The sequence below is a fragment of the Oryzias latipes genome, chromosome 9 (genome assembly GCF_053564925.1).
Source record: "Oryzias latipes strain Hd-rR chromosome 9, Olatipes_Hd-rR_3.1".
Classification (NCBI taxonomy): Eukaryota; Metazoa; Chordata; class Actinopteri; order Beloniformes; family Adrianichthyidae; genus Oryzias; species Oryzias latipes.
In genome coordinates this window covers 35,177,124-35,204,712 of record NC_136245.1, presented here as the reverse complement: position 1 = coordinate 35,204,712, position 27,589 = coordinate 35,177,124, and the positions used below count along the sequence as shown (strand labels likewise).

At 53.4% G+C, this 27,589-nt stretch overlaps 3 protein-coding genes across 8 annotated transcripts; 1 reads left to right on the top strand and 2 right to left on the bottom strand.

Annotated features, from left to right (window-relative positions):
* Nucleotides 1-192: 192 nt before the first annotated feature.
* sec14l8 (SEC14-like lipid binding 8) lies at nucleotides 193-16,466 on the bottom strand. Of its 2 annotated transcripts, XM_004086438.5 has the most exons (12): nucleotides 16,056-16,466; nucleotides 12,153-12,228; nucleotides 6,645-6,688; nucleotides 5,776-5,838; nucleotides 5,505-5,693; nucleotides 4,696-4,791; nucleotides 4,563-4,623; nucleotides 4,412-4,495; nucleotides 4,234-4,340; nucleotides 2,162-2,301; nucleotides 679-848; nucleotides 193-609 (listed from the first exon to the last, which is right to left on the bottom strand). In XM_004086438.5, the coding sequence occupies exons 1-12, from the start codon at nucleotides 16,107-16,109 to the stop codon at nucleotides 491-493; spliced, it is 1,203 nt and encodes a 400-aa protein (XP_004086486.1). In that variant the 5' UTR covers nucleotides 16,110-16,466; the 3' UTR covers nucleotides 193-490. The 2 variants fall into 2 exon arrangements, with proteins under 2 accessions (XP_004086486.1, XP_078809556.1); XM_078953430.1 differs by lacking the exon at nucleotides 6,645-6,688 and having other exon boundaries at nucleotides 16,056-16,326.
* An 890-nt stretch (nucleotides 16,467-17,356) lies between these two features.
* On the top strand, nucleotides 17,357-21,446 carry rnf215 (ring finger protein 215). Of its 4 annotated transcripts, XM_004086444.5 has the most exons (10): nucleotides 17,391-17,851; nucleotides 17,935-18,066; nucleotides 18,136-18,207; nucleotides 18,281-18,366; nucleotides 19,234-19,288; nucleotides 19,361-19,468; nucleotides 19,542-19,658; nucleotides 20,218-20,358; nucleotides 20,425-20,527; nucleotides 20,825-21,446. In XM_004086444.5, exons 1-10 carry the CDS (start codon nucleotides 17,435-17,437, stop codon nucleotides 20,845-20,847), a joined length of 1,254 nt encoding a protein of 417 aa, XP_004086492.3. In that variant the 5' UTR covers nucleotides 17,391-17,434; the 3' UTR covers nucleotides 20,848-21,446. The 4 variants fall into 4 exon arrangements, with proteins under 4 accessions (XP_078809555.1, XP_078809553.1, XP_020557344.1 ...); XM_078953429.1 differs by lacking the exons at nucleotides 20,425-20,527; nucleotides 20,825-21,446 and adding an exon at nucleotides 20,064-20,143 and having other exon boundaries at nucleotides 17,357-17,851; nucleotides 20,218-20,356; XM_078953427.1 differs by lacking the exons at nucleotides 20,425-20,527; nucleotides 20,825-21,446 and having other exon boundaries at nucleotides 17,357-17,851; nucleotides 20,064-20,267.
* ascc2 (activating signal cointegrator 1 complex subunit 2) lies at nucleotides 21,208-27,520 on the bottom strand. Of its 2 annotated transcripts, none has more exons than XM_004086439.5 (19): nucleotides 27,427-27,520; nucleotides 26,569-26,675; nucleotides 26,334-26,492; nucleotides 26,085-26,258; nucleotides 25,788-25,917; nucleotides 25,651-25,718; nucleotides 25,474-25,581; nucleotides 25,216-25,328; nucleotides 25,075-25,149; nucleotides 24,904-25,008; nucleotides 24,762-24,830; nucleotides 24,614-24,688; nucleotides 24,295-24,502; nucleotides 23,713-23,909; nucleotides 23,520-23,639; nucleotides 22,305-22,532; nucleotides 22,150-22,237; nucleotides 21,842-21,933; nucleotides 21,208-21,774 (listed from the first exon to the last, which is right to left on the bottom strand). In XM_004086439.5, exons 2-19 carry the CDS (start codon nucleotides 26,650-26,652, stop codon nucleotides 21,603-21,605), a joined length of 2,265 nt encoding a protein of 754 aa, XP_004086487.1. In that variant the 5' UTR covers nucleotides 26,653-26,675; nucleotides 27,427-27,520; the 3' UTR covers nucleotides 21,208-21,602. The 2 variants fall into 2 exon arrangements, with proteins under 2 accessions (XP_004086487.1, XP_011471380.1); XM_011473078.3 differs by having other exon boundaries at nucleotides 27,340-27,435.
* Nucleotides 27,521-27,589: the final 69 nt, after the last annotated feature.

The window sequence follows — 27,589 nt, the reverse complement described above, 5'->3', positions numbered from 1 at the left end:
AGGAACCCCCCCACACACACCAGGGATAAGCCCCCCTGTTCCACTAACACGGTCACATGACCATGTGACCCTGATCCACGGACATCGGGTCCTAAAGCAGCCCCATACCATGAGACTCCCACCACAACATCTTTGTGACCCGTCAGACTGAAACACACGGAGACTTTGAGTTTCTGAATGAACAATAAAAGCTGGAACAGAGAGTGAGACGTTTATTAGCACGAGAAGCAGAGCAGAGGCGTTGGTTCCGGTGCAGGCCGGACCTGCTGCAGATCCCGTTCACACACGGACAGCAAACTCTGGAGACGCCGTCTCTGAGCGACTGAGGAAGCAACTGCTGAGCGGCGTCTGCAGCTGCTGCTCCACACTTTGGCTTCTTCATTCTCTTTTACCTGAATTCTGTTTCATTCTTGGTTTGATTGTTTAGAAAAAAGAAAAGTGTTTGGTTCTCGGCCAGCAGGTTCTGGTTCCGCTCAGCAGAACTCGGGTCCTACAGGGGGGTGCTGTGGCCCTCCGGCTCCTTCCGCTGGTCAGGAAGCAGAACTTCAACAGTGAAACTGACTTTCTTGGCCTGGAAGATGCTGTAGGTGTTGTCGAACCTCAGCACGTCTGTGGAGGAAGGAGGACACGTCATGGCGGTGTTCACGCGGCCCGTCTGCCGCTCGCCGGGTCACTCACAGACTCCAGGACGCTCGCAGGTCAGAGATCCGTCTTCAGGAACCAAGTGAGCGTTGTATCGCTGGTTGGGAATGATTTCCTCCATCTCGCCAGCCTTCTTCCACTCCCCCTTTTTGGCCTTTAGGAAAACGCCAAAACCGATGTCCGCCCCGTCGCTGGCGAAGTGCCACCTGAGAAGACAAGGCAGACGGTGATGCTCTGAGCCTGGGTCAGTTCTGGTCAGAACCCTGAGAGGACGCCGGTTGTAACCCTTGTGCTATCCTAGGCACTTCAACGTTGGGTCATCTAGACCCACTAGACAGTGCTCTGAACCTTTTTTCTTCAATGATTTGTGATCTTCACTGGTGTCCATGGATTACATGAAATCTTTCCACCTTTATCCACCTTTGTCATGGTAGGGGGAACACGCCAATGTTAGGGGGGGGGTCATAGGATAGCACAAGGGTTAACCGTCCTCTCAGGGTTCTAAACAGAACAGATAAAATCCTCACTTTGACCTCAGTCTGTTCTAATCCACATTTACTGTAGTTATTTAGTCATAGTAGTATAAATATCAGTATAAATACTGATAAAACTCTCCTGAATCTACAACCGCCTCAGGATTTCCACCCAAACAAAAACATGCGGCTGAATGTGAAGGACAGCCCCGCCCACTCAGGAGAACAACCAGACGCCTCCATTTCCTGTCCTCGTCTGATGAACCCGTCCAACGTCCTCTCTGTCTCTCTTTGTTTGCGTATGAGAGGAGAAGTGGCGTGGAGTCCATCAAAAACGTTACTACTGGAGTCAAACTTAGACTCCAATCAGACCAAAACAAGAGTTGATCTGTGAAACGGAGAAAACGTCTGACATTTAACGCCGTTGGTCCTCACGTCGTCCTCTAATCGCTTATTGCAGCTTCATGTCAGGACAGTCCTCCACTGATGCAGCAACAAAGCCTCCATTCTCTGCAGAGCAGCCCGCGGCGCCCAGAAGAAGCATCTAGAAACGCTGCAACGTCACGGGGCGCGGAGCCTCCTCTGCACTAAAACCTGCTGAACACCACATCTGACGCCAGACACTATGTACTGAAATATGTTTTTTATTATTGTTTTTTCATTGAAAATATGAACCAAGAACCAGTTTTTAAAAAAAACTGATTTTGCTTTTATTTTCAAATTTCGTTTTTAAATTTGTCAGAGTGAATTATTTGTATTGAAATCTAAATTGCTAAATACATTTTCAGAAGGCTGAATTCCAAATTGAGTTTTGCATATTACTTTGAATTATGGGTAATAAAACGTCCATGAGCAGGAGCCGCTGTTTATGTTCCTAAAGGTTGGGTTGTTTAGGCTAACCGGCTGCTATCGGGGCCGTCGGCGGTGTTTTGGTTCAGGCCGTCTGAGGCTGATGATGTCTCTTTAAAGCATCCCAGTGACTTTGTTTCTGCAGGAAAGCGTCTGTTTCCACTCGCTGTCTGACATGTCGAGGTGAACTTCCTGACCTGAGAACACAGCCGGGGAACAGAATCTCGTAGTCCTGCTGCTGAGAGGAAGCCCGGTTCACGGTGATGGACTGCTCGTAGTCCACCTTAACATGGTCCCGCACATAGTAGGAGGGGGGAACCGGTCCGACGTGGTTTATCTGCACCAACGACAGTCACAATGAGGCGTTAAATGCTCGTTTCTCTGAAAAGCTGAGGAAAAAAACACAAAAATGAAGACGTTTTACTTACTTTGACTGTCAGTGAACGCCTCTTTTGACACATTTCAAACACTGGAGCAGAGTTTTAGTGTTTACTCACAACCAACCCGACTGCCTCATGACCTCAACGCTCAGCACTTTGGTCAAAGTCTTTGTTTGTAAACGTCTTCATAAAAAAATAACAATAAACCTCCAACAACACAACCAAACCAAAATCAAGCAAAACTGTTGGAGATCAAAGGAGGCGTTGAGGATCAAAGGAGACTCAAAGCCTCCTTTGATCCTCAACCCCCCTTTGATCTCTTTCAAATTGTTTGGAATTCGTCTGAATTCCAAATTGCTTCCATTTCAGTGATGGTCACATGAAGAAATAACACAGGTAGACACAAACAGGACACGTTTATTACTTTTCAGATTACACTGCTAATCTTATCGTCTTAAACTTTGACAGAATAAACCCAGCTCCAACATTACAATTTAGTCCCAAACTCTGATCATCTGAAGGCTCCAATCTCTTGTCAGATCCGTTCTGGACGTTGGGATTTCCTCACAGAAGCACCTGGAGGATTTGAACCTGCAGCTTCGAGGTTCCTCTGCAGACGTTTCACCACAGAAACCCTGATATCACACAGACTAACTACAACCACCAAACAGCAGCTGACCACTTCCAAGAATCCAAACACAAACGTTCACTACGAGGTCAAGAAGACCGCCGACAGTCTGGATCAGGAAGACAAAGGTTTTCCAGGACTCTCCATGGCGATAAAATGACCTTTTCCCATCTGTTCATCTGCTCTGGGCCCAATTCTTAATCTACAAAACAGTGACAGTCAGTCAGTTCCTCATCGTTTGCTGATGGAGCTCTAACAACCACTGGGGCTACGGGACATGCAGAAGCCTTCTGGGGGGGGGGGGGGGGGGGGGGGGGGGACCTCAGGCATCAGTGCTGAAGCAGGATGCTGATGGCGGGGTGGGGGCCAAAGGCGGACTCAGACTCGTTTTCATCCACAGAGAAGAGCCTGAAACGTCTCTTCTCTGTGGATGACTGAAGCTGTGACCCTCAGGGACCAGTTATCCCACTCCAGGTGGGGGCCGTGGGAGGTTCCATCGATTTATTTATGAAGAACTAGTTTCACTTTAGTGACTGCATGATCATTTCTCCTTTTGAAAGCACCAGACCTCAATGTTGCCATGGCAACCATGAGGATGATCAGGTGAGGGATTTTTAGGTGAGTTTGCAGTCTGCAGTTCATGACGTAGATGTTCTTAATGGAAGCTGGCAGATGGGGGGTGGTGGCCCCATCTGCCTCTGCTCTAAAGGCCCCGCCTACATCTGCCACACTCTACTACAAAAGCCCCGCCCCTACCTCTTTTTATTTATTTATTTATTTATTTTTATTTTTCTTAAACTTGTCCTGTCCAACAGCTAGGCAGGCAGATAAGAGCTGAGGGCCTCTTGTGTTGGACAGATTTTACTTTAACAACAGGGGTTATTAATCTTCAGACAAACCTCTTCCAAAAGCTCCGCCCCATCTGCCACCTTTTACTACAAAAGCCACACCCCCATCAGCCCCCCTCTGCTCCAAAAGCCCCGCCCCCATCTGTTCTAAAACCCCGCCCCATCAGCCACCTTCTACTACAAAAGCCACACCCCCATCAGCCACCCTCTGCTCTAAAGCCCCGCCCCCACCTGTTCTAAAAGCTCCACCCCATCAGCCATCCTCTGCTCTAAAAGCCCCGCCTCCATCTGCAAGCTTCTACTACAAAAGCCACACCCCCATTTGTTCTAAAACCCCGCCCCCATCAGCCACCCTCTGCTCCAAAAGCCCCGCCAACCTCTGCCCTAAAAGCCCCGCCCCCACCCAGACTCACCCTAGTCCGACAGCGTGGATCTCCATCAGGATCTGTCAGTTTGCCTCCGTAAATCGCCGGCAGTTCTTCTACGTCGATGTACTTCAGCAGAACCTCCTGCCAGTTTGCTGGGAAAGCAGGTGCAGATTAGCCCCCCTGCCATTACAACCCCCCAGCTGGGTAGCATGCAGAGTCTCACCCCCCAGGATGTAGATCTTGTCCCGTGTGGCCTCACACAGGAAATGCTTCACCAGGTTGTAAGCCACTGGAAAGAGTTTGGGGGCTGCGGGAGACACAGGAGGACAGTTCGACTGGTGTCCATGGAGGTTCATGAAGACCACCAAACCCACCTTTGATGACAAACAGCCTCTTCAGGCCTTCCGGGTAGTTGTCTTCAAACATGGTCAGGATCTGGAAGACAGAAGTCGGTAAGGTTTTCATCTGGAACGTCTGTGAGCTCCTCCTGAAACCGTGCGGCCTCACCTCCCCAAAGGTCTCGATGGCGGGTTTCCACAGGTGCTTCAGCCCCAGACCTTCAACGTCGTAGATCATCGTGATGGACTCCACATTCCTGCCCAGCTGAGTTTCCAACAGAAGACGGTCAGTTCAAAATACAGCAAATGTTGGAAATTGGAGGTTTTTTAGGACTAAATTCAGATTCCACAAGAAGTTCTGGATTTTGTGATCGTACTACGACAGAAGTCTAACGTTCTTCACAGCCTGAGAGACGCGTCTCTGACTGTGTGTTCACTATCGAGACCATGCCAGGTGACTGTGGGGGCGGGACTTCCTGTTGTGGGAACATGGAGTGAGGTGGGATCACGGAATTATGATGGAGAACCCTGAAGACTCTGATGTCAACAACATTTCTACTCCCTGGAACAATCAGCTGATGCTGGTGACTCAGCCCCTCCCACAGACGGCTGGCCTGGACCGTCACACAGCTGACCTCAAAGAGAATGTGGTTTCTGAACACCGGAACGGAACCACCGTTCATCTTCACATTCTTGTCACCTTCTGTCTGCGCTGCAGGTGTCTGACCTACATGAAGGACGCCATGAGCTTTGGTGTGGGTGGGGCTTAAGAGTGCGCCCCTTCCAACATAAAACAACTTAACTTGATGACAGAAATGAACGCATAAATAAATAAAGGATAGATGCGGTTCTCTTCTCTCTGAAATCGTCACTTAGTCTACGTTTCCGAAAGCTCTTCTGCCGCAGACGACCTGCATTTCCAGGCCGCGGTTCTCTGGCGTTCTTTGGCGTTCTCTGCAAACATCGTCCAGGTCTTACCCGCTCCGTCTGACGGTTGCACTCCTTCTGCAGGAGCTCGCAGTCTCGGATCTTGGACTTGATGAAGTCCTGCTTGGAGGCGGACAGGAAGAGGCCTTTCGGATCCATGGGTCCGATGACATCATACCAGACCGGGCTGCCCTCGCGGTCGTAACCACACATTCCTCCGGACAGGTACTTCTCTATCACCTGCATGCGGAGTCACACGGCTGCAGTCATCGGATGTCACACATTCAGAACACTTCTGGAGGAAGCGGGTTTTTTCTTTTACCTCTGGTGGGCGCCACTCGTTGGCTAACATGTCCACCTTCATCTGCTTCCTGAACTCCATGTGCTGGAACAGAGGAGGAGATCCCGTCAAACGCGCAGGTTTGAGCGCAGCGGGAGGCACAGTAACGCCGCTGGACCCCAGGCCAGAAAATTTGGAAGACAGCAGAAACGGTAAAAAACCAGTTCCTGCATTCAGGAGCGTCCGGGGGCCTAACCCTCCCAGGAGGACCTGACACCGCGCTCTGATGGATCTCGGCTGCTTTAGAAAGGATTCGGTTCAGATCATTTAGGATAAAAACCGTTTTCCCCTGTGTGAGTTTTATGGTTTTAGTCTCAGAACTCGATAACGCCACACAACGTCCACTAAACACTTGTGAAGGTTCTTCTGTTGTGTGGAGGTGACGGCCAACATCTTTCTTCTGACACGCCTGATTCAGGTGCTCAGCAGCTACGCCAAGGAAACCAGGACTGGCCGTTGCCTTGGAGACGCATAGCATTGGGGGAGTCGCTTCCTCAGCAAAGCTAAAGTCCGGAGTTTTCTGACTGATGCTGTAGCAGAAGTGGAGGTAGAGACGTGGTTCTCCTGAGGTTCTCCTCAGTCAGGACTGGAAGCCTTTAGAAGACAATCAGTGGTCTTTCTGTCATCCCTGCTCTGTGCTTCTTATCTGCTCAGGACGGAGCGATGACTCAGAGGGCGGCGGTGACCCTATACCACGCCGCTCCTCTGTAATCTGTCGCCACCAGCCCTGGAGCGAAGTGCAGCGCTGCAGATGCTAATCACTGAAGGAGACGCCAACGTGGTCGTACTTTGGAGCCTCGCCTGACCATCGACTGCAGTAAAAGTTAACATTTGACTCGAGGAGCTCTGACCTTCCGCAGCATGGCCTCAGACTTCTGCAGGTTGAAGTTTCTGGCTGAAAAACACAAACAAACAAAGAAGAAAGTGTAAGGAACGTCCGCAGCAGTGTGGCGAACATATGCAGCGGCATGGGGAACGTCCGCAGCGGTGTGGGGAACGTCAGCAGAGGCGTGGGGAACGTCTGCAGCGGTGTGGCGAACATCTGCAGCGGCATGGGGAACGTCCGCAGCGGTGTGGGGAACGTCAGCAGAGGCGTGGGGAACGTCTGCAGCGGTGTGGCGAACATCTGCAGCGGCATGGGGAACGTCAGCAGCGGTGTGAGGAACGTCCGCAGCGGTTGGGCGAACATCTGCAGCGGCATGGGGAACGTCTGCAGAGGCGTGGGGAACGTCCGCAGCGGTTGGGCGAACATCTGCAGTGGCATGGGGAACGTCCGCAGAGGCGTGGGGAACGTCCACAGCGGTGGGGCGAACATCTGCAGAGGCATGGGGAACGTCCACAACGGTGTGGGGAACGTCCGCAGCAGTGTGGGGAACGTTCGCAACGGCGTGGGGAACGTCCACAGTGGCGTGGGGAACGTCCCCAGAGGCGTGGGGAACGTCCGCAGCGGCGTGGCGAACATCTGCAGCGGCATGGGGAACGTCCACAGCGGTGTGAGGAACGTCCGCAGCGGTTGGGCGAACATCTGCAGCGGCATGGGGAACGTCTGCAGAGGCGTGGGGAACGTCCGCAGAGGTGTGGGGAACGCGGCATGGGGAATGTCTGCAGCGGCTTGGGGAACGTCCACAGCGGTGTGGGGAACGTCCCCAGAGGCGTGATGAACGTCCGCAGCGGCGTGGCGAACATCTGCAGCGTCATGGGGAACGTCCACAGCGGTGTGAGGAACGTCCGCAGCGGTTGGGCGAACATCTGCAGCGGCATGGGGAACGTCTGCAGAGGCGTGGGGAACGTCCGCAGCGGTTGGGCGAACATCTGCAGTGGCATGGGGAACGTCCGCAGAGGCGTGGGGAACGTCCACAGCGGTGGGGCGAACATCTGCAGCGGCATGGGGAACGTCCACAACGGTGTGGGGAACGTCCGCAGCAGTGTGGGGAACGTTCGCAACGGCGTGGGGAACGTCCACAGTGGTGGGGCGAACATCTGCAGCGGCATGGGGAACGTCCACAACGGTGTGGGGAACGTCCGCAGCAGTGTGGGGAACGTTCGCAACGGCGTGGGGAACGTCCACAGTGGTGTGGGGAACGTCTGCAGAGGTGTGGGGAACGCGGCATGGGGAATGTCTGCAGCGGCTTGGGGAACGTCCCCAGAGGCTTGAGGAACGTCCGCAGCGGCGTGGGGAACGTCCGCAGCGGCGTAGGGAACGTCCGCAGAGGCGTGGGGAACGTCCACAACGGTGTGAGAAACGTCCGCAGCGGCATGGGGAACGTCAGCAGAGGCGTGGGGAACGTCTGCAGCGGTGTGGCGAACATCTGCAGCGGCATGGGGAACGTCCACAGCGGTGTGAGGAACGTCCGCAGCGGCATGGGGAACGTCCACAACGGTGTGGGGAACGTCCCCAGCGGTGGGGCGAACATCTGCAGCGGCATGGGGAACGTCCGCAGTGGCGTGGGGAACGTCCGCAGCGGCATGGGGAACGTCCACAACGGTGTGAGGAACGTCTACAGTGGCGTGGGGAACGTCCACAACGGCGTGGGGAACGTCCGCAGCGGCATGGGGAACGTCCACAGCGGTGTGGGGAACGTCCCCAGAGGCATGAGGAACGTCCGCAGCGGCGTGGGGAACGTCCGCAGCGGCGTGGGGAACATCCGCAGCGGCGTGGGGAACGTCCGCAGCGGCATGGGGAACGTCCACAGAGGCGTGGGGAACATCCACAGTGGTGTGAGGAACGTCTGCAGCGGCGTGGGGAATGTCCGCAGCGGCATGGGGAACGTCCGCAGCGGTATAGGGAACGTCTGCAGCGGTGTGGCGAACATCTGCAGTGGCATGGGGAACGTCCGCAGCGGCATGGGGAACGTCCACAGAGGCGTGGGGAACGTCCACAGTGGTGTGAGGAACGTCTGCAGCGGCGTGGGGAATGTCCGCAACGGCATGGGGAACGTCCGCAGCGGTATGGGGAACGTCTGCAGCGGTGTGGCGAACATCTGCAGTGGCATGGGGAACGTCCGCAGAGGCGTGGGGAACATCCACAGCGGTGGGGCGAACATTTGCAGCGGCATGGGGAACGTCCACAACGGTGTGGGGAACGTCCGCAGCGGTGTGGGGAACGTCCGCAACGGCGTGGGGAACGTCCACAGTGGTGCGGGGAATGTCCGCAGCGGTGTGGGGAGGGGGGTTAATGTAATGGTTTAGTCCAGACACAGTTTGAACGCCAACCAGCTGTCATGTTTGAAATGAACAAAAACGGATCCTCCATGTCGCTTAGGAGCATTTGGGAAAACAAACGGCTTTGGCCTGAAGTGAACAGACGTTCCTCGCTAAGGAGGCATCATGGGAGTGATGCATCGTGGGAGTGATGCATCGTGGGAGTGATGCATCTGTGTGTCTGCTTCAGCAGTGCCGCTCCAGTCTCTTGACAACATGACCACGGCAGAACGTGTGTGCGGTCGTACGCTGCGTTCTTTGCTGGCATCCCACTAAGCTGCAAGCCTTCTGGCGGCTCCCCCTACAGGCGAGGTGCAGCTACAGCAGCAGAGCTCCTGGTGCAGGCTTGGTTTGTTAGAAGGAAGCACTTCCTCTAGTTTGTCACTCTGCTCGGTTCCATGCTCTTCATGGAACCGAGCTGTGATCACATCAGTAAAATGCCATCTTCATGGGATCAGAACAACCCAAACTGACCTCATAGCTCTAACTACTTCAGAAAACACATTTCTAAACCTATCATAAAAATTTGCTGATGCAGCACATTCACATGTGACCAGTGAGCTCAGAAAGAAGCTTCATTTGAAACTTTAGGAGGACAAGACACCGATCAGATCAGATCTGATCAATCAGCTGGGATGTTCTTCTCTAAACTCAACAGAACCTGCAGCTGGAGTCCAGGAGAACGTCCTTCCTCTGGATCAGAAGCCTCCGTCCTGAGCCGATGATAATGAGCAGACGGACTCTTCCTCGTCTAAGAGGATTATCTGTGCAGCAGAACATGATGTCAGGCTGGATTACGCTGAAGGACTCCCTCCAGGGTCTGCAGACTTCAGCTCCACGTGTCTGAAGTTCAGGTTCCGCTTTTCATGACATGAACTTTGACCTCCAGCCACAAAATGATAAGATAGCAGACCCGAATGGAGATATGGAGAAGATTTATAACAAGGACATGCCGCTCTTCCAGTTTGAACAGCAGTTAGTTGGATCTGACCCCCCGTTCTTCAGACTCAAATTGAGTTCACCTGCAGGACAACAGAGACCATCGTTCTCAGGAGGAACAGGGTTCTCCAGTTTGGTCCAAACCAGAGCTCAGGTGAACGGTCACACCAACAGAATCAGGAGGACCATGGGAGGAAACCAGACCAGGGTCAGAACAGGATCAGACCAGGATCACATCAGGATCAGACCAGGATCACATCAGGATCAAATCAGGATCAGAACAGGATCATACCAGGATCACATCAGGATCAGAACCGAATCAGACCAGGATCACATCAGGATCAGACCAGCATCAGAACAGGATCACATCAGAATCAGAACAGGATCACATCAGGATCAGAACAGGATCAGACTAGGATCACATCAGGATCAGACCAGGATCACATCAGGATCAGACCAGGATCACATCAGGATCAGACCAAGATCACATCAAGATCAAACCAGGAACAGAACATGATCAAACCAGGATCAGAACAGGATCATACCAGGATCACATCAGGATCAGAACCGAATCAGAACATGATCACATCAGAATCAGAACAGGTTCAGAAAAGGGATCAGAACAGGAGCAGACCAGGATCAGAACAGGATCAGACCAGGATCACATCGGGATCAGAGCAGGATTACATAAGGATCAGAACAGAATCAGAGCAGGATCACATCAGAATCACATCAGGATCAGAGCAGGATTACATCAGGATCGGAACAGAATCAGACCAGGATCACATCAGGATCAAACCAGGATCAGACCAGGGTCACAGCAGGATCAGACCAGGATCACATCAGGATCAGAACAGGATCAGACCAGGATCACATCAGGATCAGACCAGGATCACATCAGGATCAGAACAGGATCAGACCAGGATCACATCAGGATCAGAACAGAATCAGACCAGGATCACATCAGGATCAAACCAGGATCAGACCAGGGTCACAGCAGGATCAGACCAGGATCACATCAGGATCAGACCAGGATCACATTCAGACCTCTGCTGTAAAAACAGGCAGAACTCATGGTGGGTGTTTTGACTGACAGCGTCTCAGTCGGTGGCCTCAGGAGGACTCTCCCCATCTCAGAGTTTACCAGGAGAAAGAAAAACGACGATCAAACAGAACGGCTGGATTCAAGCTCAAAACCTGAAGCGGTTGAAATATCAAAGAACTGAAGGGAAAGTGAGTCTCTTCCTGATCATTAAAAGTTTCCTTTAGGAACCACAGTTCTAGCTAGAACGTCCACCTACTGCCAGAACCCAGCTGGAGGGAGAACGTCTGAAGACTAGAAACCGTTTGGGTTCTGTGTCTTTGAGCTGTTGTCAGAGCATCACTGTCACCACCAGGATGTTGATCAAAGCAGGTCTGATAAGGGGCGGAGCTTAATGGAGGAAAGGCAGTTCTGTTTGTGTGACGAAGTGGCGTCATTGAAGAACGGACCAGGAGAAAGGAGAAAAGGTCCATTCAGACTGAAAAAAACACGGATGCTCTCATTCTGTTCATGTTTTTACACTAAAAACCGTCATTATTGCTCCCATCACACATGTAGATGTAAAGAATGATAGAATCAATAATCCCTTCTCATTTTATGGGCCCACTTAGAGAAAAGGAGCAAAAACAACAAAGATGAAAACGTGTTTGGAAACATTTAATCTGCATCTCATTTTAATCCAGATGATCAGAAATCTTTCATCCTATTTGTGTGAAATCTTTGTAACTGGGAGTCTGTTTCCACTTGAACGTCTCAAGGTTTGTGCCGCCGCGCTCGCTTAATGAGGCCCTGCATTCTGGGGCTGGACGCTTTCCACATGGAAACCTGATCCGGGTGGAGCTGCCGACGGCTGCAGCCATGGCATTAGAGCGTGATTAGCTCTGGATTAGCTCCAGGCAGCAGGAGGCGCAGCTGAAGGAGCAGCAGCTGAAGGAGCCGCCTCAGCCTCCTGTCTCCTCCTCCTACAGTCACATCAGGTGAATCAACAGAACATCTCTGAAGTTCACACATGGGTTTGTTTAAGTGGTTGCATGAAAACTATGCAAGTTTAAACTCCTCCAAATGTGTTGCAACCCATAAAACCACAGACTCGCTGGTAAAATGCGGTGACGGCGTTTCCAGCTGCGACTCCGAGCCTACAGAAGGAAAAGAGTTGATGAAGATGTCTGCTCCTCACCTCGGAGCCACCGCAGCAGGAAGGCGTCATGCTGGGCCGGGAGCTGAGGGAGGATGTCCTGGATCCGCTCACGAAACTGGAGGAAAGACAAAAGCGTCAAAAAACGGTTTCTTTAACTGAACGTAGCATTTCAGAGCTACGGAAGCCGTTTTCAGCCTGTTTCAGTTTGTTTCCATTCATATCAAATCTTCATGTTTGCAGCATCAATTCATGGCCTCTGAGACACAAACACAGGCAGCAGAGCGGGACATCATCCCTGCAATCACTTTATTAATAATGATCAACTTTATTTATCTGGCCCCTTTCAGGGCACCTAAGGTCGCCTAACGGGTACAAAACAAATCATAAAACACAGTTTAAAGAATAAAGCAGTAGTTAAACTCATAAAATAATAAAAAACACTAGAATTATAGAATAATTGGGGTGAACACTGAGAGAGTTAGTCCATGCTCCGTAAATCAGAAGGAAGTGAGTTCCAGAGCTGGGGGGCAGAGCGGCTGAATGCTCTGCCCCCCATGGGGACAGGCCGAGCGGTGGGCCGAGCAGGCCGAGCGGGCCGAGCGGCGCAACCAGCCGGCGGGAGGAGGCAGACCTGGGGGAGCGGGTGGGAGGAGAGGTAGAGCTGGGTATCATCTGCATATCAGTGAAAGTGAATGTTGTGTCTATGGAAGATATGACCCAGGGGGAGAAGGTCAATGATGAACAGCAGGGGCCCCAGGACGGACCCCTGGGGCTCACCTGTGGTAACTGGGACTGTAGGAGAGGTGAATGATTTTGATTGGTTGACTGTTGTTGATCCAAAATCAACATCATTTGTACCAAAAGAAGTTCTGCCACAAAAAAAATGCAGGTTCTTTCAGTTTCTGCAAACAGCTGCTTTAAAAGGGAACCTGTTCGGTAAAAACTCCTGAGAACAAACACACGGCCGTATGGTTCAGCAGGAACTACCGCAAGAATTCTTGATTTATCTGCAGATCTGACACAGAAAGCCGCAGATGGACTTTAGCTAGCGTTAGCTTCTCTGCTCTCCTGCAGGTGAACTCTGGTACTGTTCACTTCAGTGTGAACACAGACAGACCTTCATAAGAGGGGAGGTGCTGTAGCTCCGTGTGTTTGGAGGAGAACCAAACGGCCACAGCGTGAATCTGAAGAAGCAGGAACAATGAGGACGTTTGGAAATGCATGCTGGGTAAAGGAGGAGCAGTGAGGAGATCCAGGAGCTTCTCACAGATGAGAATCAGAGGAGGACCCACAAACACGGATGAACGGAGGTGTGATGTCATCATAGAGAAAGCCTGACCTCCAGCTCCCGAGAACCGAGGCCAATTCCCTTACAGTTGCTTCCTGACACAGGTGCCGCCATGTTGAAGCCAGTCGAAAGTGATTGGTCCGAGTCTCTGAGTCATCGTATCCATGGCAACGATGGCGGCGCCCGTATCAGGAAGCGATGGTACTTCCTATTTGGGAACACAAGGGTTGAGCTGTCCGTTGTTTTTACAGTCAGTGAGCAGAACCAGTCACTTTTCTTCTTCTCTTTCTGTTCTGCTCAGAGCTGGAGGCAGACCACAGCGCCCCCAATGGACAGCTGTTGGAACTGCATGGATAGCGACAAATCTAAATAGAAGTGATGTCACGACTCCATGCTTTCCACTCCACCATCTGTTAACATCTGTACATTTATGAATGCCGGTTTTTAATATTTACAGTTTCAGTTCCTGCTGCTCACAGTTTTATGATTATAGTCAGAGGTGGATATTTTTAACGAGTTTGACCTTGTACTTTAAAGATTCTCCTCCAGAGACTGAAGAACCAAAGAGTGATGAATGCTAAATGATTCATTCATGAACGTCTTCTTCTTCTTCTTTCACATCTTTCAGCATTTCCTGCAGGGGGGAGGGGGGCAGTCACGCTGAAACGGGGAAGTTTAATTCTGTTGTAATGAAGCTGTAACCACAGCTGAACATGTGTCTCTGCAGACAGACTCCAGACCTCCATCAGGAGTCCAGACCTCCATCAGGAGTCCAGACCTCCATCAGGAGTCCAGACCTCCATCAGGAGTCTAAACCTCCATCAGGAGGAGTCCAGATCTCCATCAGGAGGAGTCCAGACCTCCATCAGGAGTCTAAACCTCTATCAGGAGGAGTCCAGACCTCCATCAGGAGGAGTCCAGACCTCCATCAGGAGTCTAAACCTCCATCAGGAGGAGTCCAGACCTCCATCAGGAGTCAAGACCTCCATCAGGAGGAGTCCAGACCTCCATCAGGAGTCCAGACCTCCATCAGGAGTCTAAACCTCTATCAGGAGGAGTCCAGACCTCCATCAGGAGGAGTCCAGACCTCCATCAGGAGTCTAAACCTCCATCAGGAGGAGTCCAGACCTCCATCAGGAGTCAAGACCTCCATCAGGAGGAGTCCAGACCTCCATCAGGAGTCCAGACCTCCATCAGGAGTCTAAACCTCCATCAGGAGGAGTCCAGATCTCCATCAGGAGGAGTCCAGACCTCCATCAGGAGTCTAAACCTCTATCAGGAGGAGTCCAGACCTCCATCAGGAGGAGTCCAGACCTCCATCAGGAGTCTAAACCTCCATCAGGAGGAGTCCAGACCTCCATCAGGAGTCAAGACCTCCATCAGGAGGAGTCCAGACCTCCATCAGGAGTCCAGACCTCCATCAGGAGTCTAAACCTCCATCAGGAGGAGTCCAGACCTCCATCAGGAGTCCAGACCTCCATCAGGAGTCCAGACCTCCATCAGGAGGAGTCCAGACCTCCATCAGGAGTCTAAACCTCCATCAGGAGGAGTCCAGACCTCCATCAGGAGTCTAAACCTCCATCAGGAGGAGTCCAGACCTCCATCAGGGGGAGTCCAGACCTCCATCAGGAGTCCAGACCTCCATCAGGAGGAGTCCAGACCTCCATCAGGAGTCCAGACCTCCATCAGGAGGAGTCCAGACCTCCATCAGGAGGAGTCCAGACCTCCATCAGGAGGCTAGACCTCCATCAGGAGTCTAGACCTCCATCAGGAGGAGTCCAAACCTCCATCAGGAGTCCAGACCTCCATCAGGAGGCTAGACCTCCATCAGGAGTCTAGACCTCCATCAGGAGTCCAGACCTCCATCAGGAGGAGTCCAGACCTCCATCAGGAGGAGTCTAGACCTCCATCAGGAGGAGTCCAGACCTCCATCAGGAGGAGTCTAGACCTCCATCAGGAGGAGTCCAGACCTCCATCAGGAGTCCAGACCTCCATCAGGAGGAGTCCAGACCTCCATCAGGAGGAGTCTAGACCTCCATCAGGAGGAGTCCAGACCTCCATCAGGAGGAGTCCAGACCTCCATCAGGAGTCCAGACCTCCATCAGGAGGAGTCCAGACCTCCATCAGGAGTCCAGACCTCCATCAGGAGTCTAAACCTCCATCAGGAGGAGTCCAGACCTCCATCAGGAGTCCAGACCTCCATCAGGAGGAGTCCAGACCTCCATCAGGAGTCTAAACCTCCATCAGGAGGAGTCCAGACCTCCATCAGGAGGCTAGACCTCCATCAGGAGTCTAGACCTCCATCAGGAGGAGTCCAAACCTCCATCAGGAAGCTAGACCTCCATCAGGAGAAGACTTTCTGGAAGCTCCAGATCCAAACCCATCAGGAGACGTGCAGAGTAAATCCTCCCCAGGTGTTCATCTGCTGTTTTGATCAAATACGTCACAGCAACGGAGGCAGATTTGATGTAATAATTCAAACATTTTTATCAAACGTTATTAGAATAAAGAAAAAACATAAAAAATTGAAACTGACAATCCAAGTGATAGAAGTAAAATCCTTCTGAAGCATTATCGGATATCCCGGGTCATTTCTATCCCGGATCATTTCTATAAATCGGGTCATTTCTATCCCGGGTCAGGAATGCGATTACCTGCTGCAGCGTTTCCGCCTGTTTCGGACTGAGGTCTCCCGGTCTTCCGCTCATGTCTGCGACCCGTCAGGAGCGCGCGGCGTCTTCAAGGATCTGCGCGCGGGCATCCGGGGGAGGAGGACCCCTCCCGCCGTTAACCGTGACAGCCGGGGCTGAGTCCCTGATGACGCCCCTTGATGCTCATGCGCGGCCGCGGTGTCCCGTTGCTGCCGCTGCTCTCGGGCTGCAGGCGGAGAGCCGATCAGGAAACGTCGTCACGAAACTCCGCACGCGGCAGCCGGGCCGGCCGAAGATAGGAGAAATGACAGAGGAGTCACTCTGATCAAGGAGGCGGTGCCGGAGCCGTCAGCGCGTGGAGCGCGCCGGGCCCGCGGTTCGGTGGTTACCTCACCGAGGGTCCGATGACGTACCAACAATGTAATCAGTTATGCTAATCAATATGTCCGGATGTAGAACATTTCAGACTTTTATCCCCGTCTGAGTATAAATCTAAAAGCATTTAAATTAGAAATGAATTAAAAGTGAGGATTTCTATTTGTCCTTGTAAAAGTTCAAATATTAACAGAATGAGACACAAAGAAAATGTTTTTGGCAGATTATTTAGTAGGAACACGAAGAAAGAGCTTTCTACACATGCGCAGTTCAAACATCTAGAGTGATTTTAAACTTGTCTTTTACTGTCTTGTGTTCATATCCGTCATGTTTGGCACTCAATTCATTTTAAACACAAAGAATTGTGGTTTTAAAACCAAGAAAGAAATAATGGAAGAAAATCGCGTTTACAGACAGTTTAGAGTCTCAGGGCGCAGACAGGAAATCCCGCAAAACCCTTCAAACGCAGAAAAGTTTCGCTTTGATTACAAGATTCACCGCATCAACGCGGCTCAAACAGCTGGAAGAATCTAAAGTCATGGTGGTGATTTTTTTAACTCAACTTTATTGCACATTATGCCATTTTACAAGAATGTACTTTTAGGTATGCAATAAAAACACAACTGCAAATTTCAAATACACATCTGTAACATACAGAAGAACGAGAATAGAAATAGAAATAAGCCAGGGGGTTAAACTCTACGAGGAAATACTGAATCTATCACATACAGACAATTTTCTGATTGATTTTTGCTTCTCTGAATTTAGAATACTGTTGATATACTGATTTAATTCAGAAAGGAATACAGTGAAACAGGGTTTTCTACCAGAAAATTTACATTTATGAACATGGAATTTGGCCAAAATGAGTAAAAGATTTAAAAGTAAACAAAACTTCTTTTGCATATTTTTTTATATTAGACCCAACAAGACATCTTTCCAAAACAAAACAAGAATCAATTTTATCATTAATAAAATCACACATCTTCTGCCAAAACACCTTTGTCATGGTGGTGATGCGGCAGATTGTAAACAAAACTATTTCCCTTCTACTTCCGGTCAACCCGGAAGTACATCTCCCGCTCTTGTTTACATCCTCAGGGCGGCTGTTAGCTAACAGGAGCGACCGTCGCAGTGATGTGTGGCAGCTGACGAGCTCCGGGCTGGGTTCGGTTGTCAGATCCGCTCCGTCGGTGCCGTTTGGCGGGCTCCAGCTCCTGCTGACCGGGATGGGCTCGCCGCTCCTCCTGCTGCTCCTGCTGCGGTGGCCGGGGCTGCTGGCGGCGGAGCAGGTCGCCGTGCTGGAGGTTCTGCTGGAGGAGCAGCCCGGCGTCAGCGCGCTGCTCCGGGGGGAGGTGGTGGAGTCCAGCGGGGACGGGTCCGAGGGAGGGGAGCGGGAGGAGCTGGAGGGGAACCTGGTGCTGGTGAGGCTCCGCGCCGCCTCGGAGTCTGACCGGTTCTCTCCTCCTCTAAGTTCTCCTTCAGCTCAGACGTCTTGTCTCCTCAGGTCCGAGTGGAGGAAGCCTCGGAGATCGCAGGAGAGCCGGAGGAGCAGGAGCCCTGGATCGGGCTGCTCCCCGTGGACAGCACGGCCTCCCGCGGCGGGCAGGAGTCCTTCGCCGATGCGGTCGTTAACAAGGTAAACCCGGTTCGGGGGTAGAGCGGTTTGGCGCGGGACTGAACCGGAACCGTGTGGTTTGTGCTGCAGATGAAGCGCGCGCTGGTTCTGGGGGCGTCTGCGCTGATCATCCTGGCGCTTAACCCGAACCCCGTCAGTGAGGTAAGGGCGGGGCCCCGCCGCCGGCCGGGGGGGTTAGGGGCCCCGCGCGTAACCGAACCTCCCTGTGTTCCAGATGGATTTGTCCCCGGTTCTGTCCAAGCCCATCATCGTGGTCCATACGTCGGAGAACGTTACTAAGCTGATAGGAGCGCTGCTCCGGTACCGTCTCCGCCCCGCCTTTCTGCTCACGGAGCTTTTTGAAAAGGATCAAAGGGTTCGGTGTCCTCAGAGATCAGACACACCGCCTGATGGTGACGTCAGGATGTCAGTGTCAGGATGGATGACACTAACATCCATCCTGACACTGACTTCACCGCGGTGGAGATCCGCTGTTCTGTTAAAGGTTCTGCTGACAGTGCAGAACCACAGGTTGCATCTGCCTGCGGATCCAAACAGAACATCTGGTTCTGCATGAGATGGTTGTGAAAGCTGATGGTTCTGAAAGCATCAGAACCATCAGAATTTTAACCCGATTCAGCTTCTGAAGCTCAGGAACTGATTAGAACTAAAGAGTTTGATGAGAACAAACTCAGTTTTCAATAAAGTTTTACAAACAAACAAAGCTAAATTCAGAACCTAAACTACAACGTTCAACCTGCAGAACCAAACCCACTCTGGACCACAGAAGGGTTTCCGCAAGTTCTGCTGATGTTCTCTTGATGTTCTGCTGACGTTCTGCTGCTGTTCTGCTGATGTTCTCTTGATGTTCTCCTGCTGTTCTCTTGATGTTCTGCTGATGTTCTCCTGATGTTCTCTTGATGTTCTCCTGATGTTCTCCTGCTGTTCTCTTGATGTTCTGCTGATGTTCTCCTGATGTTCTCCTGATGTTCTCTTGATGTTGTGCTGATGTTCTCCTGATGTTCTGCTGACGTTCTGCTGACGTTTTGCTGCTGTTCTCCTGATGTTCTCCTGATGTTCTCCTGATGTTCTCCTGATGTTCTGCTGATGTTCTCTTGATGTTCTCCTGATGTTCTGCTGATGTTCTGCTGATGTTCTCATGTTCTGCTGCTTGTCCACCTCCTGCAGAGGCCTGAGGGCCACCGCAAAGATCACCTACCAGAGCATCCTGCAGGACGACCTGGTGAGTCAGCTGTGAGTGCCCCCGGTGGTGACAGAGCAGATGACAGGCTGACGCTGCTGTGTGTTGGGGCAGGGGGGGGCCACGCTTACGCTGTGGTCGAGCTGCGGTCGCTCCAGGGGTGGGCTCTACGGGGAGTGGCAGGGGGTCATCTGCACGGGGGAGAGCAACTCCCAGGTCCAGGTCAGGCGCTGCTTCGATGCACTACACTTCCCAGAATGCTTAGCATGTGAGACCTGCGGACTCTGTTCTGCAGAAGTACCTGCAGCAGCTGTGGGACACGGTCCTCCTGGTGGTGCTGATCCTCTGCACCGGCGTCATCCTCCAGGCCCGCTGGCAGCACCAGGACCGGCAGCCCAACGACAACTTCCAGGTTCTTGAACCCAGAACGGTGGGGGGGGGTCATGGGGGTCACCGAGAGCGACGGGATGTTCCCACGCGGGAAAAAGCAGGACAAACTAGAAAGACCAGACATTTCTGAGGAGGTTTTTTCAGCTAACGTGACTCACCCGGACTTATTCTGGGATGGAATCGGAGTCAGAACCCCCTCCTAACTACTCACAGAGGTGTGGAACTGTCCAGGGTCCTGAACTTTAACAGCACTTCCGATGCGTCCGCTCTACTTTTTAAATGACGTCACCAATTTCCCAAAGTAGAATCTCTTTTTCTGAATCCCCTGAGTTCTGATGAGTTAAACCGTTCATCAAAGTTACATTTAAATATGTTTTTTTACAAACCAGTAATCGTCCAAACGCAGTGCATTGTGGTCTATTTTCAGCAATCTAGCGAGCATCGCTTCACACTGCCTTTTGCAAAGACTTGTGGGAAGTTTCCAGGGCTCTGAATTCAGGAGTGTAGGTTGGTAGAGCAGCGCAGGGATCTGGACCCGACCCGGCTGCTGCCTCTGAGCCCGACGTCTGCTTCTTCCTCAGTTTCCCAAGCAGGATGTTCTCAGGTCCATGTCGCTGCTGAAAACCCGGCCGTACCGTCAACCCAAACGCTGGTGCGGCCCGTCGCAGCCGACAGACGCAGACATCTGCGCAGTCTGCCTGGAGGCGTTCAGGAACAACCAGGTGGGCGGGGCTTCTCTAGCGGCTGGGCTATGGCGAGCCGCCGTGACGGGTTTCTGCTGCTTTCAGTGTCTGCGGGTGCTGCCGTGTCTCCACGAGTACCACAGGGACTGCGTGGACCCCTGGCTGCTGCTGCAGCACACCTGTCCTCTGTGCAAACGCAGCATCCTGGGTGAGTCTCCGCCTCCACAGCTGCAGGCTGTTCTTCCAGCACCAGAACCAGAACCACTGACATGACAGAAGTTCAACATCAACTCTAGAGAACAAACGGAGACGCATTTTATTCTGACAAGTCCAGATCCTAGTGAAGGTCCTTGATGAGGGTTCCGCCTCATGACACACGCCAGGACCACAGGCGCTCCATAACCACGCTGCAGTCCCAGACCGCCCGTGGTTCTGGAGCGCCCGCTGGTGATGCCCTACAGAAGCTCCTCTCCAGAAACCTGACGTTTATTCTGTTTGTCTGTAGGCGGAGTCTGCAAAGACGGCTAACGGCTGCTCCAGCCGCCGCTCCGGGATCTTCTTTCTTTGATGCTCCGAGTATTACTTTGCCGTTTGGTTTGTGGACCTCCCCTCAGAACCCGTCCTGTCTTCACTGTGGAGCGGCTGGAACATCGTCTGCTTTCTGCAGAGAAAGATCTGGGAGGAGGTGTGGGCTCGTTCGGTCCGTTGGTCACATTCAGAACTTTGTCCTCAACCAAACCAGCAAAAGCTTTCCTCCTCCTCTTCCTCTATGCCCCTTAGGTTTAAACAAGTGATGAAAGTCGGTCCCCCCTATGCTGCCACCTGGTGTTAGACGGTGGTACTACATGTCATACAGGAAGTGTAGAGAAACAAAAACCATAAAACAGATGCTAAATTATTATTTATTTGAAAAAAATCTAACATTTTCTGTAGAAAATGCTCATAGATCTGATCTCTGGATTAGAAACTTCTGTGCGTGGCAACCCCAGCCCCTCCTGTCTGCACGCGCTCAGTCATCACGCAGCTGCGGCTGCGCAGACTCCATCCTGCAGTCAGTGTCGGTCTGCGGCCGGAGGAGCAGGGGGGTCAGTCAGAGGAATAAACACACTGTTACTTGGCAACAATAAGGTGTCCGTCTTTGTCTTCAGACCCGGCCCGTTTGGTTCTGGGCTTCAAAACCCAACGTCCTTCTGATCCAAACGGTAGTTTATTGAACAATTTTGAAAATAAAAAGCAACTGAAAACGAAGAGCCCGTCTGCAGAACCCGGGCCCGGTTCTGGGGTCAGGAGGGAATCATGCCCTTGTTCCTCTTGCGGTCGGCCATGGAGCGCCGGCTGTGATTGGCCACGCGGCTCTTGTTCATCTCCTTCTTGCGTCGGTCCAGAAAGGTTTCGGTGGTTTGGCCTTGGCCTTTGGGCCGGCCCACCACGTTACCGGGACGCTCCGGCGGGACGCTGAAAGAAACGAGGACACCGTGAAACACCCGAAGCCGCCTTCAGAACCTGAGAGCGCCCGCCTCACCGTTTCCTCTGCTGCGTGGCGGCCCTCCGGGCCTCCGCCCTCTCCCGCAGGAGCGCCGGGTCCTGCACGAACTGGTCTCTGCTGGCGTGGTTCTGAAAGGTGAACGTGAACAGGTGAAAAGCAGATCCGAAGAGCAAGGGGGCGGAGCCGTGAAGAAAGCCCCGAACCTCAGCCGTCTCACAGGTGCATCAGCAGGAATGCCCCGCCTCTCTGCATTTAGACTAACGGTCTACCCCGCCCCGTTTCTGTGTGTGGACACGACTGTAAGCCGCGCCCCTGAACAGGCAAGACTTCAGGATCATCCGTACCTCAGGAGCCCCATCCTCCTCTTGATCTTCATCGTTCTGCTCCTCGTCTTTGGTTCCTGTCCTCAGGACCTGAGGGACCGTGAAGGGTCTGCAGACAAACCGGAGATCAGGTCTTCGTCTGAGCTGCGTCTCCGTGACTCTGGATCAGAACCCACCTCCTGCTGAGCAGACTGTCTCCATCCAGGTCGTTGGCTCCCACTTGGTTCACGTCATACGTGTCGTCGTACTCATCGTCGTAGTCGTCCAGGCTGTACGCGGCATCGGCGGCGTCTCCGGGTCCGATGAGGACCTCGTCCACCACCGTTTCGTAGGCCCGGTAGCGCGCCCTCTGCTGGGCGATGTGCTGCTTGTCATTCAGCGTCTCGCGGACATTCTCAGCTTTCCTGCAGCGGTGAGACAAAGATGGCGTCTGACGACTTCAAAACCATGTGAGCGGGCGAGTGAGTGAGTGAGTGAATGAGCGGGCGAGTGAGTGAATGAGCGGGCGAGTGAGTGAATGAGCGGGCGAGTGAGTGAGTGAATGAGCGGGCGAGTGAGTGAGTGAATGAGCGGGCGAGTGAGTGAGTGAGTGAATGAGCGGGCGAGTGAGTGAGTGAATGAGCCGGCGAGTGAGTGAGTGAATGAGCGGGTGAGCGGGTGAGTGAGTGAGTGAATGAGCGGGCGAATGAGTGAGTGAGTGAGTGAATGAGCGGGCGAATGAGTGAGTGAGTGAGTCAATGAGCGGGCGAGTGAGTAAGTGAATGAGCGGGCGAGTGAGTGAGTGAATGAGCGGGCGGGCGAGTGAGTGAGTGAATGAGCGGGCGAGTGAGTGAGTGAGTGAATGAGCGGGCGAGTGAGTGAGTGAGCGAGCGGGCGAGTGAGTGAGCGGGCGAGTGAGTGAGTGAGCGGGCGAGTGAGTGAATGAGCGGGCGAGTGAGTGAGTGAATGAGCGGGCGAGTGAGTGAGTGAATGAGCGGGCGAGTGAGTGAGTGAGCGGGCGAGTGAGTGAGTGAGTGAATGAGCGGGCGAGTGAGTGAGTGAGTGAATGAGCGGGCGAGTGAGTGAGTGAGTGAATGAGCGGGCGAGTGAGTGAGTGAGTGAATGAGCGGGCGAGTGAGTGAGTGAGTGAATGAGCGGGCGGGTGAGCCAGCGAGTGGGTGGGTGGGCAAGTGAGTGAGTTGATGGGTGGGGCTAGAGTGGGCGGGCAGCACCTCCGGCCTTTCCACACTCGGGACATGTCCAGCTGATCCCTGCGAAAGGGTTGAGCGGGCGAGCGAGTGAGTGAATGAGCGGGCGAGCGAGTGAGTGAATGAGCGGGCGAGCGAGTGAGTGAATGAGCGGGCGGGCTAGTGACTGAGTTGATGGGTGGGGCTAGAGTGGGCGGGCAGCACCTCCGGCCTTTCCACACTCGGGACATGTCCAGCTGATCCCTGCGAAAGACGTCGAACTCGTCGTCATCAAAGACGTTGGATCTGCTGTTCAGGACGGCAGGAAGCTCCTCCTTCACCGGCCTGAAACCACACCCACCTCCAGTTAGTCAGATGGGCCCGCCCAACAGAAAGAAACCGAAGGCGTGTCTGTCACCGGGGCGTGGCTCGGTCCAGTTGGTTCAGGGCGGGGGGAAGGCGGTCCTCCAGGATGTTGTTGATGACCAACTCGGCGTTGTAGTTGTACTCCTGCAGGCAGGCCAGCAGGAAGCCGTCCCCCAGGTCAGGAAGGAGGTCTCTAATGCAGGACAGGAGGGAATCCAGCTCAGCCCCGCCCACCGGGCACGCCGCCGCCTGGAAGCAAAGACAGAACTGGGTCGGCTCAGAGCCTGGAGGACTGGCACGTCTGGTTCCTCAGAGCCTCCCTTCTCCTTTGGAACAGAACCTTTATTAGCCCCGCCCACACTGTTCAAAGCAAACTCAGGATTGTTGACTGTATATGAGAGCTGGACTGAGCATTGTGGCGTTCTAAACAGGAAGTTGCTGTTCCCGGGTCGTTTTATTGTCAGAAGAACCGCTCTGGACCTGATCCTTCTTTTTTTTTTTTACATCTTCTTGATAATCCTCTTTTTCCCGCTTAGTCCAGTTCTCTATACAGTCCATGATCAGGATCAACCTCAGCTGAGACCCCGTTCTACAGTGAAGCATCACCATGGTAACGACAGGAAGCTGAGCTCACGTTTCCCTTGAGGGGCACGTCCAGCTGGGCTGCCGCCCCCCCCAGCTGCTCCTCTTGAGGTTCCCTGGGGACGCCGGCGGCCGCACTGGCAGCCGCGCCTCCTGCCGCTCCCCGGTCAGCCTCAGGGTGACGGTGAGCTCTCAGCCGGCCCACGCTGTCCCACGCGCTCTGCACCCCCTGCAGCAGGTAGGACGTCCTGGTTTCATCTCTGAGGGTCTCCGTCGAGGAAAAATGCTGAGTCATGAGTGACTGATGATGTCATGAACAGAGGCTCTGAGCAGCTACAGGTGATTCATGAGCATAGAACAGATAAGGATGCGTGTCGGGCAGGGCTTGCTGGAGGAGGCTGATGTCGTCGGCGAGGGGGAACTGCTCGTCATAGTCCACCAGGAACCTGGAAGAACCACCCATGAAGCCTCGCCATGAAGCCTCGCCGCTCCAGACATTCCTCTGACGGACAAACTCACCGCTTCTCCGGCAGAAAAGAGGAGAAAAGCTGCAGCAGCTCCTCCGCAAACGTCTGCATGTTTTCCTTCCTGCAAAGCACCAGAGGTCAGAGGTCATCGCTGAGGCGGGGCCACCGCTGCAACTGCCCCTCCAGAGACCCACCCCTCCAGGATGGGCTGCAGGCAGGTGTGGTGCAGCAGCAGGTGAGCAGTCTCCACCATCCTCCTGCAGGAGTGACTCAGCCTCCTCCACAGCTCCTCCTGCAGGCTGCAGCACACAGTTACTCCACGGGCCTCCTGCTCCGGAGCAACACTTCAGGGTCAAAGGCTTCACCTCTCCTCCTCGAAACTCCTCTTCCTCACAGCCGTCTCCAGCTCAGGCACGGCGCTCTCGTAGAAGGAGCTCAGTCTGCAGCGAAAGAGACAAGCATCACGCCGCGCTCCTGTGGGAGGAGTCACCGCGCCTCCTGCTCACCTGCTGAGGAAGCCGTGGGAGTGGAAGCTGGTGCAGGCGGCGGGGAAGATGTCCAGGAAGGCGTGGACGGTGCTGACAGCGTCGCACAGGTACGAGATGATGTCCGCCAGGTCCTGGAGCAGAAGGGGTTAAACAGAGATTTTCCAACAAGCAATCAGGGTTAGGGAAGACCGGGACCGGATCCGGTTCTGCTCCAGAACCAGATGCAGGTCCCTCACAGGAACAGCATCTTCCTGCACCAGGGCGGAAGCGTCTGACCTGCGGCTTCATGCTGGCGGCCGTGACGCGATGATGAGTGTTCAGCTTGACGGGCTCAATGGCGCCTTCGCTCTGAAGGCCACACTTCCCCAAGATGGTGTCAAACACCTGGAATTCCAGGACAAAGACAGGAAGTGAGTTCAGGAAAGGAGGCGGGGAGAAGGGGAGGCGTCCGACCTGCAGCACGCTGGGGATGGTGGCGTCCAGGTCCTTGTAGTAGGACGGCTGCTGCATGAAAACGTTCCCTGAGGAGACAGCAGAGTCGCAAACGGGGAACTACGGAGGCCCCGTGGGGACACACTTCAACTACTGACCGATCATCTTCTGCAGCAGCGAGCCGTTCCCCTTTCCGAACAGAACACACAGATCCAGGATCTTTGGAATGTCGAACAGGAAGTTGTCGTAGAGGATTTCTCCGAACACGGCTGGCGTGAAAAAATTCTCCTGAGGAGGAAAATTCCAGATGTGATTATCCTGGAAGATAAAAAAGTCCTAAAATCTTTCATTCTAAACACATCGATCTCTAAACGCTGGGAAAAAAAAGAAAAGCTTCAAATCTGTGGAATAAACTACAAATAGTGCTGGACCCCTCTGGGTCAGAACCTTCCCACCTTAGACTCCTTATGAGTGGCCATCCTGACGAAGGTGAGGAAGACGAGCTTGTGGAGGGACCGCTGCACCTCAGCCACCGTCGGGGAGGCGGGGGCGCCGCCCAGGTCGATGCTGCGCGGGGCGTGATGGAGGTACGAGTCCAGGCACCTCTGCAGGGACTCGTCGAACACCACCTGCAGGAGGCAGCCATCCTCACTTTCTGCTGGACTTCCTAAAGGTTCTGCTCAAACCCAGCGACCCGGTCCTACCTGACACCAGAACCTGTCATGAGGCAGAGACAAAAGCCACTCTAGATCCTCCACCAGGAATCTGGCAAGTTCCAGGAACTCCTCCACCTCGGCGGAGGAACCGCCTTCCGGAGGCGCTCTGTAAGGCACGAAGCAGCGCTCCTCCTTCCTGTCCGGGTGCTGGGGGGAGGAGGGGGGGTTAGGGTGCAGAGGAACATCAAAGTGATGCGGGTCGGCGCCGCAGCCAAGGACTCACCAGAGCGGGACGCGTGCGCTCCTGTCCGAGCGCGTCGGCCTCCGTCACCTGCTGCTCATCCAGCGGCACTCCAGCACAGGCCATGGCGGCGCCGCCTACAGGTCACTCTGAGGAACCGGACAGAAGGGGTTCAGAACCTCGGGCCGTCTGGGCCCAGAACCGCGAGAACAGACTGTAGGGGTTCTATTGGGTGTCTACTGAAACAGAAGGACAGCTCCAGTCTGATCCCCTGTCTCTACGTCAGGAAGGTCAACAGCAGGACGCAACATCTGGGTCATCTGCTCCAGGCGCAACGTCTCGGTTCTGATGCGTGACTGAGATTCTGCAGCTCCGTAGAGACAGCTACTGTCACCGCACAGCACATGATCCACTCACGCGCGAGTACACAGGAAGTGGACTGAATACATGACACGAATACTGGGTGGGGTGGGGGTGCAGTTCTGTTTATCATCACCATGAGTGACGTCACATCTACTGACAGGCGGACTAATTCACAGCAGAAACAAATGGGATAACAATGGAAATCCTGCCAAAAGCAGCAGGAAGTGGACAGCAGCCCGCGTGCCGCTGTTTCAGTTCCTCGCGCCGCAAACGTATTCAGACCGTCTCAGCAAGTTAAGCTAGGTTCGCGCAAGCTGCGATTCCGACTGGACCCGAAGCGGTTCTGTTCTGTTAAAACATAACATGAACTTCACGACGAGCTCGTGGGTGAACATCTTTACTGTTTGAGACACGCCGGTACCGGAAACGCAGACATTCCCGCGAATTTACCGACAGATCAGATACATCAAATCCCGTTTCTTCCGTCTGAAATCGACCCTTTGATGGTCCAGCACGTTCTCCCATCCGAACACGTACCTGTTCGCTTTCTGTTTCCAGACTAAACGCCAGCAGTGACCGGATGTGACGCAGGCCAGCCCGTGGCCTATGATTGGTTGGTCTGGGTTCCAAGCGGCAGTTTGGTGTTGATCCAACGCCCTCTGGCGGCGGGAGGAGTTGGGTGCCGTCAGTCCCGTGTTTC

What these genes read in the sequence shown, in the direction of transcription:
- ascc2 (XM_004086439.5), bottom strand. Translation starts at nt 26,652, where the DNA reads ATGGCCTGTGCTGGAGTGCCGCTGGATGAGCAGCAGGTGACGGAGGCC. An exon ending in CAGCAAGCCCTGCCCGACAC is followed by an intron (nt 24,503 to 24,613) that starts GCATCCTTATCT and finishes GGAGACCCTCAG; the next exon opens with AGATGAAACCAGGACGTCCT. An exon ending in CGAGTGTGGAAAGGCCGGAG is followed by an intron (nt 22,533 to 23,519) that starts GTGCTGCCCGCC and finishes TCACCGCTGCAG; the next exon opens with GAAAGCTGAGAATGTCCGCG.
- sec14l8 (XM_004086438.5), bottom strand. Translation starts at nt 16,109, where the DNA reads ATGAGCGGAAGACCGGGAGACCTCAGTCCGAAACAGGCGGAAACGCTG. An exon ending in CCTGCTGCGGTGGCTCCGAG is followed by an intron (nt 6,689 to 12,152) that starts GTGAGGAGCAGA and finishes TGTGTTTTTCAG; the next exon opens with CCAGAAACTTCAACCTGCAG. An exon ending in TTCCCCGGCTGTGTTCTCAG is followed by an intron (nt 849 to 2,161) that starts GTCAGGAAGTTC and finishes TTGTCTTCTCAG; the next exon opens with GTGGCACTTCGCCAGCGACG.
- rnf215 (XM_004086444.5), top strand. Translation starts at nt 17,435, where the DNA reads ATGGTGGTGATGCGGCAGATTGTAAACAAAACTATTTCCCTTCTACTT. An exon ending in TGGAGGGGAACCTGGTGCTG is followed by an intron (nt 17,852 to 17,934) that starts GTGAGGCTCCGC and finishes TTGTCTCCTCAG; the next exon opens with GTCCGAGTGGAGGAAGCCTC. An exon ending in GCATCCTGCAGGACGACCTG is followed by an intron (nt 19,289 to 19,360) that starts GTGAGTCAGCTG and finishes GTGTTGGGGCAG; the next exon opens with GGGGGGGCCACGCTTACGCT.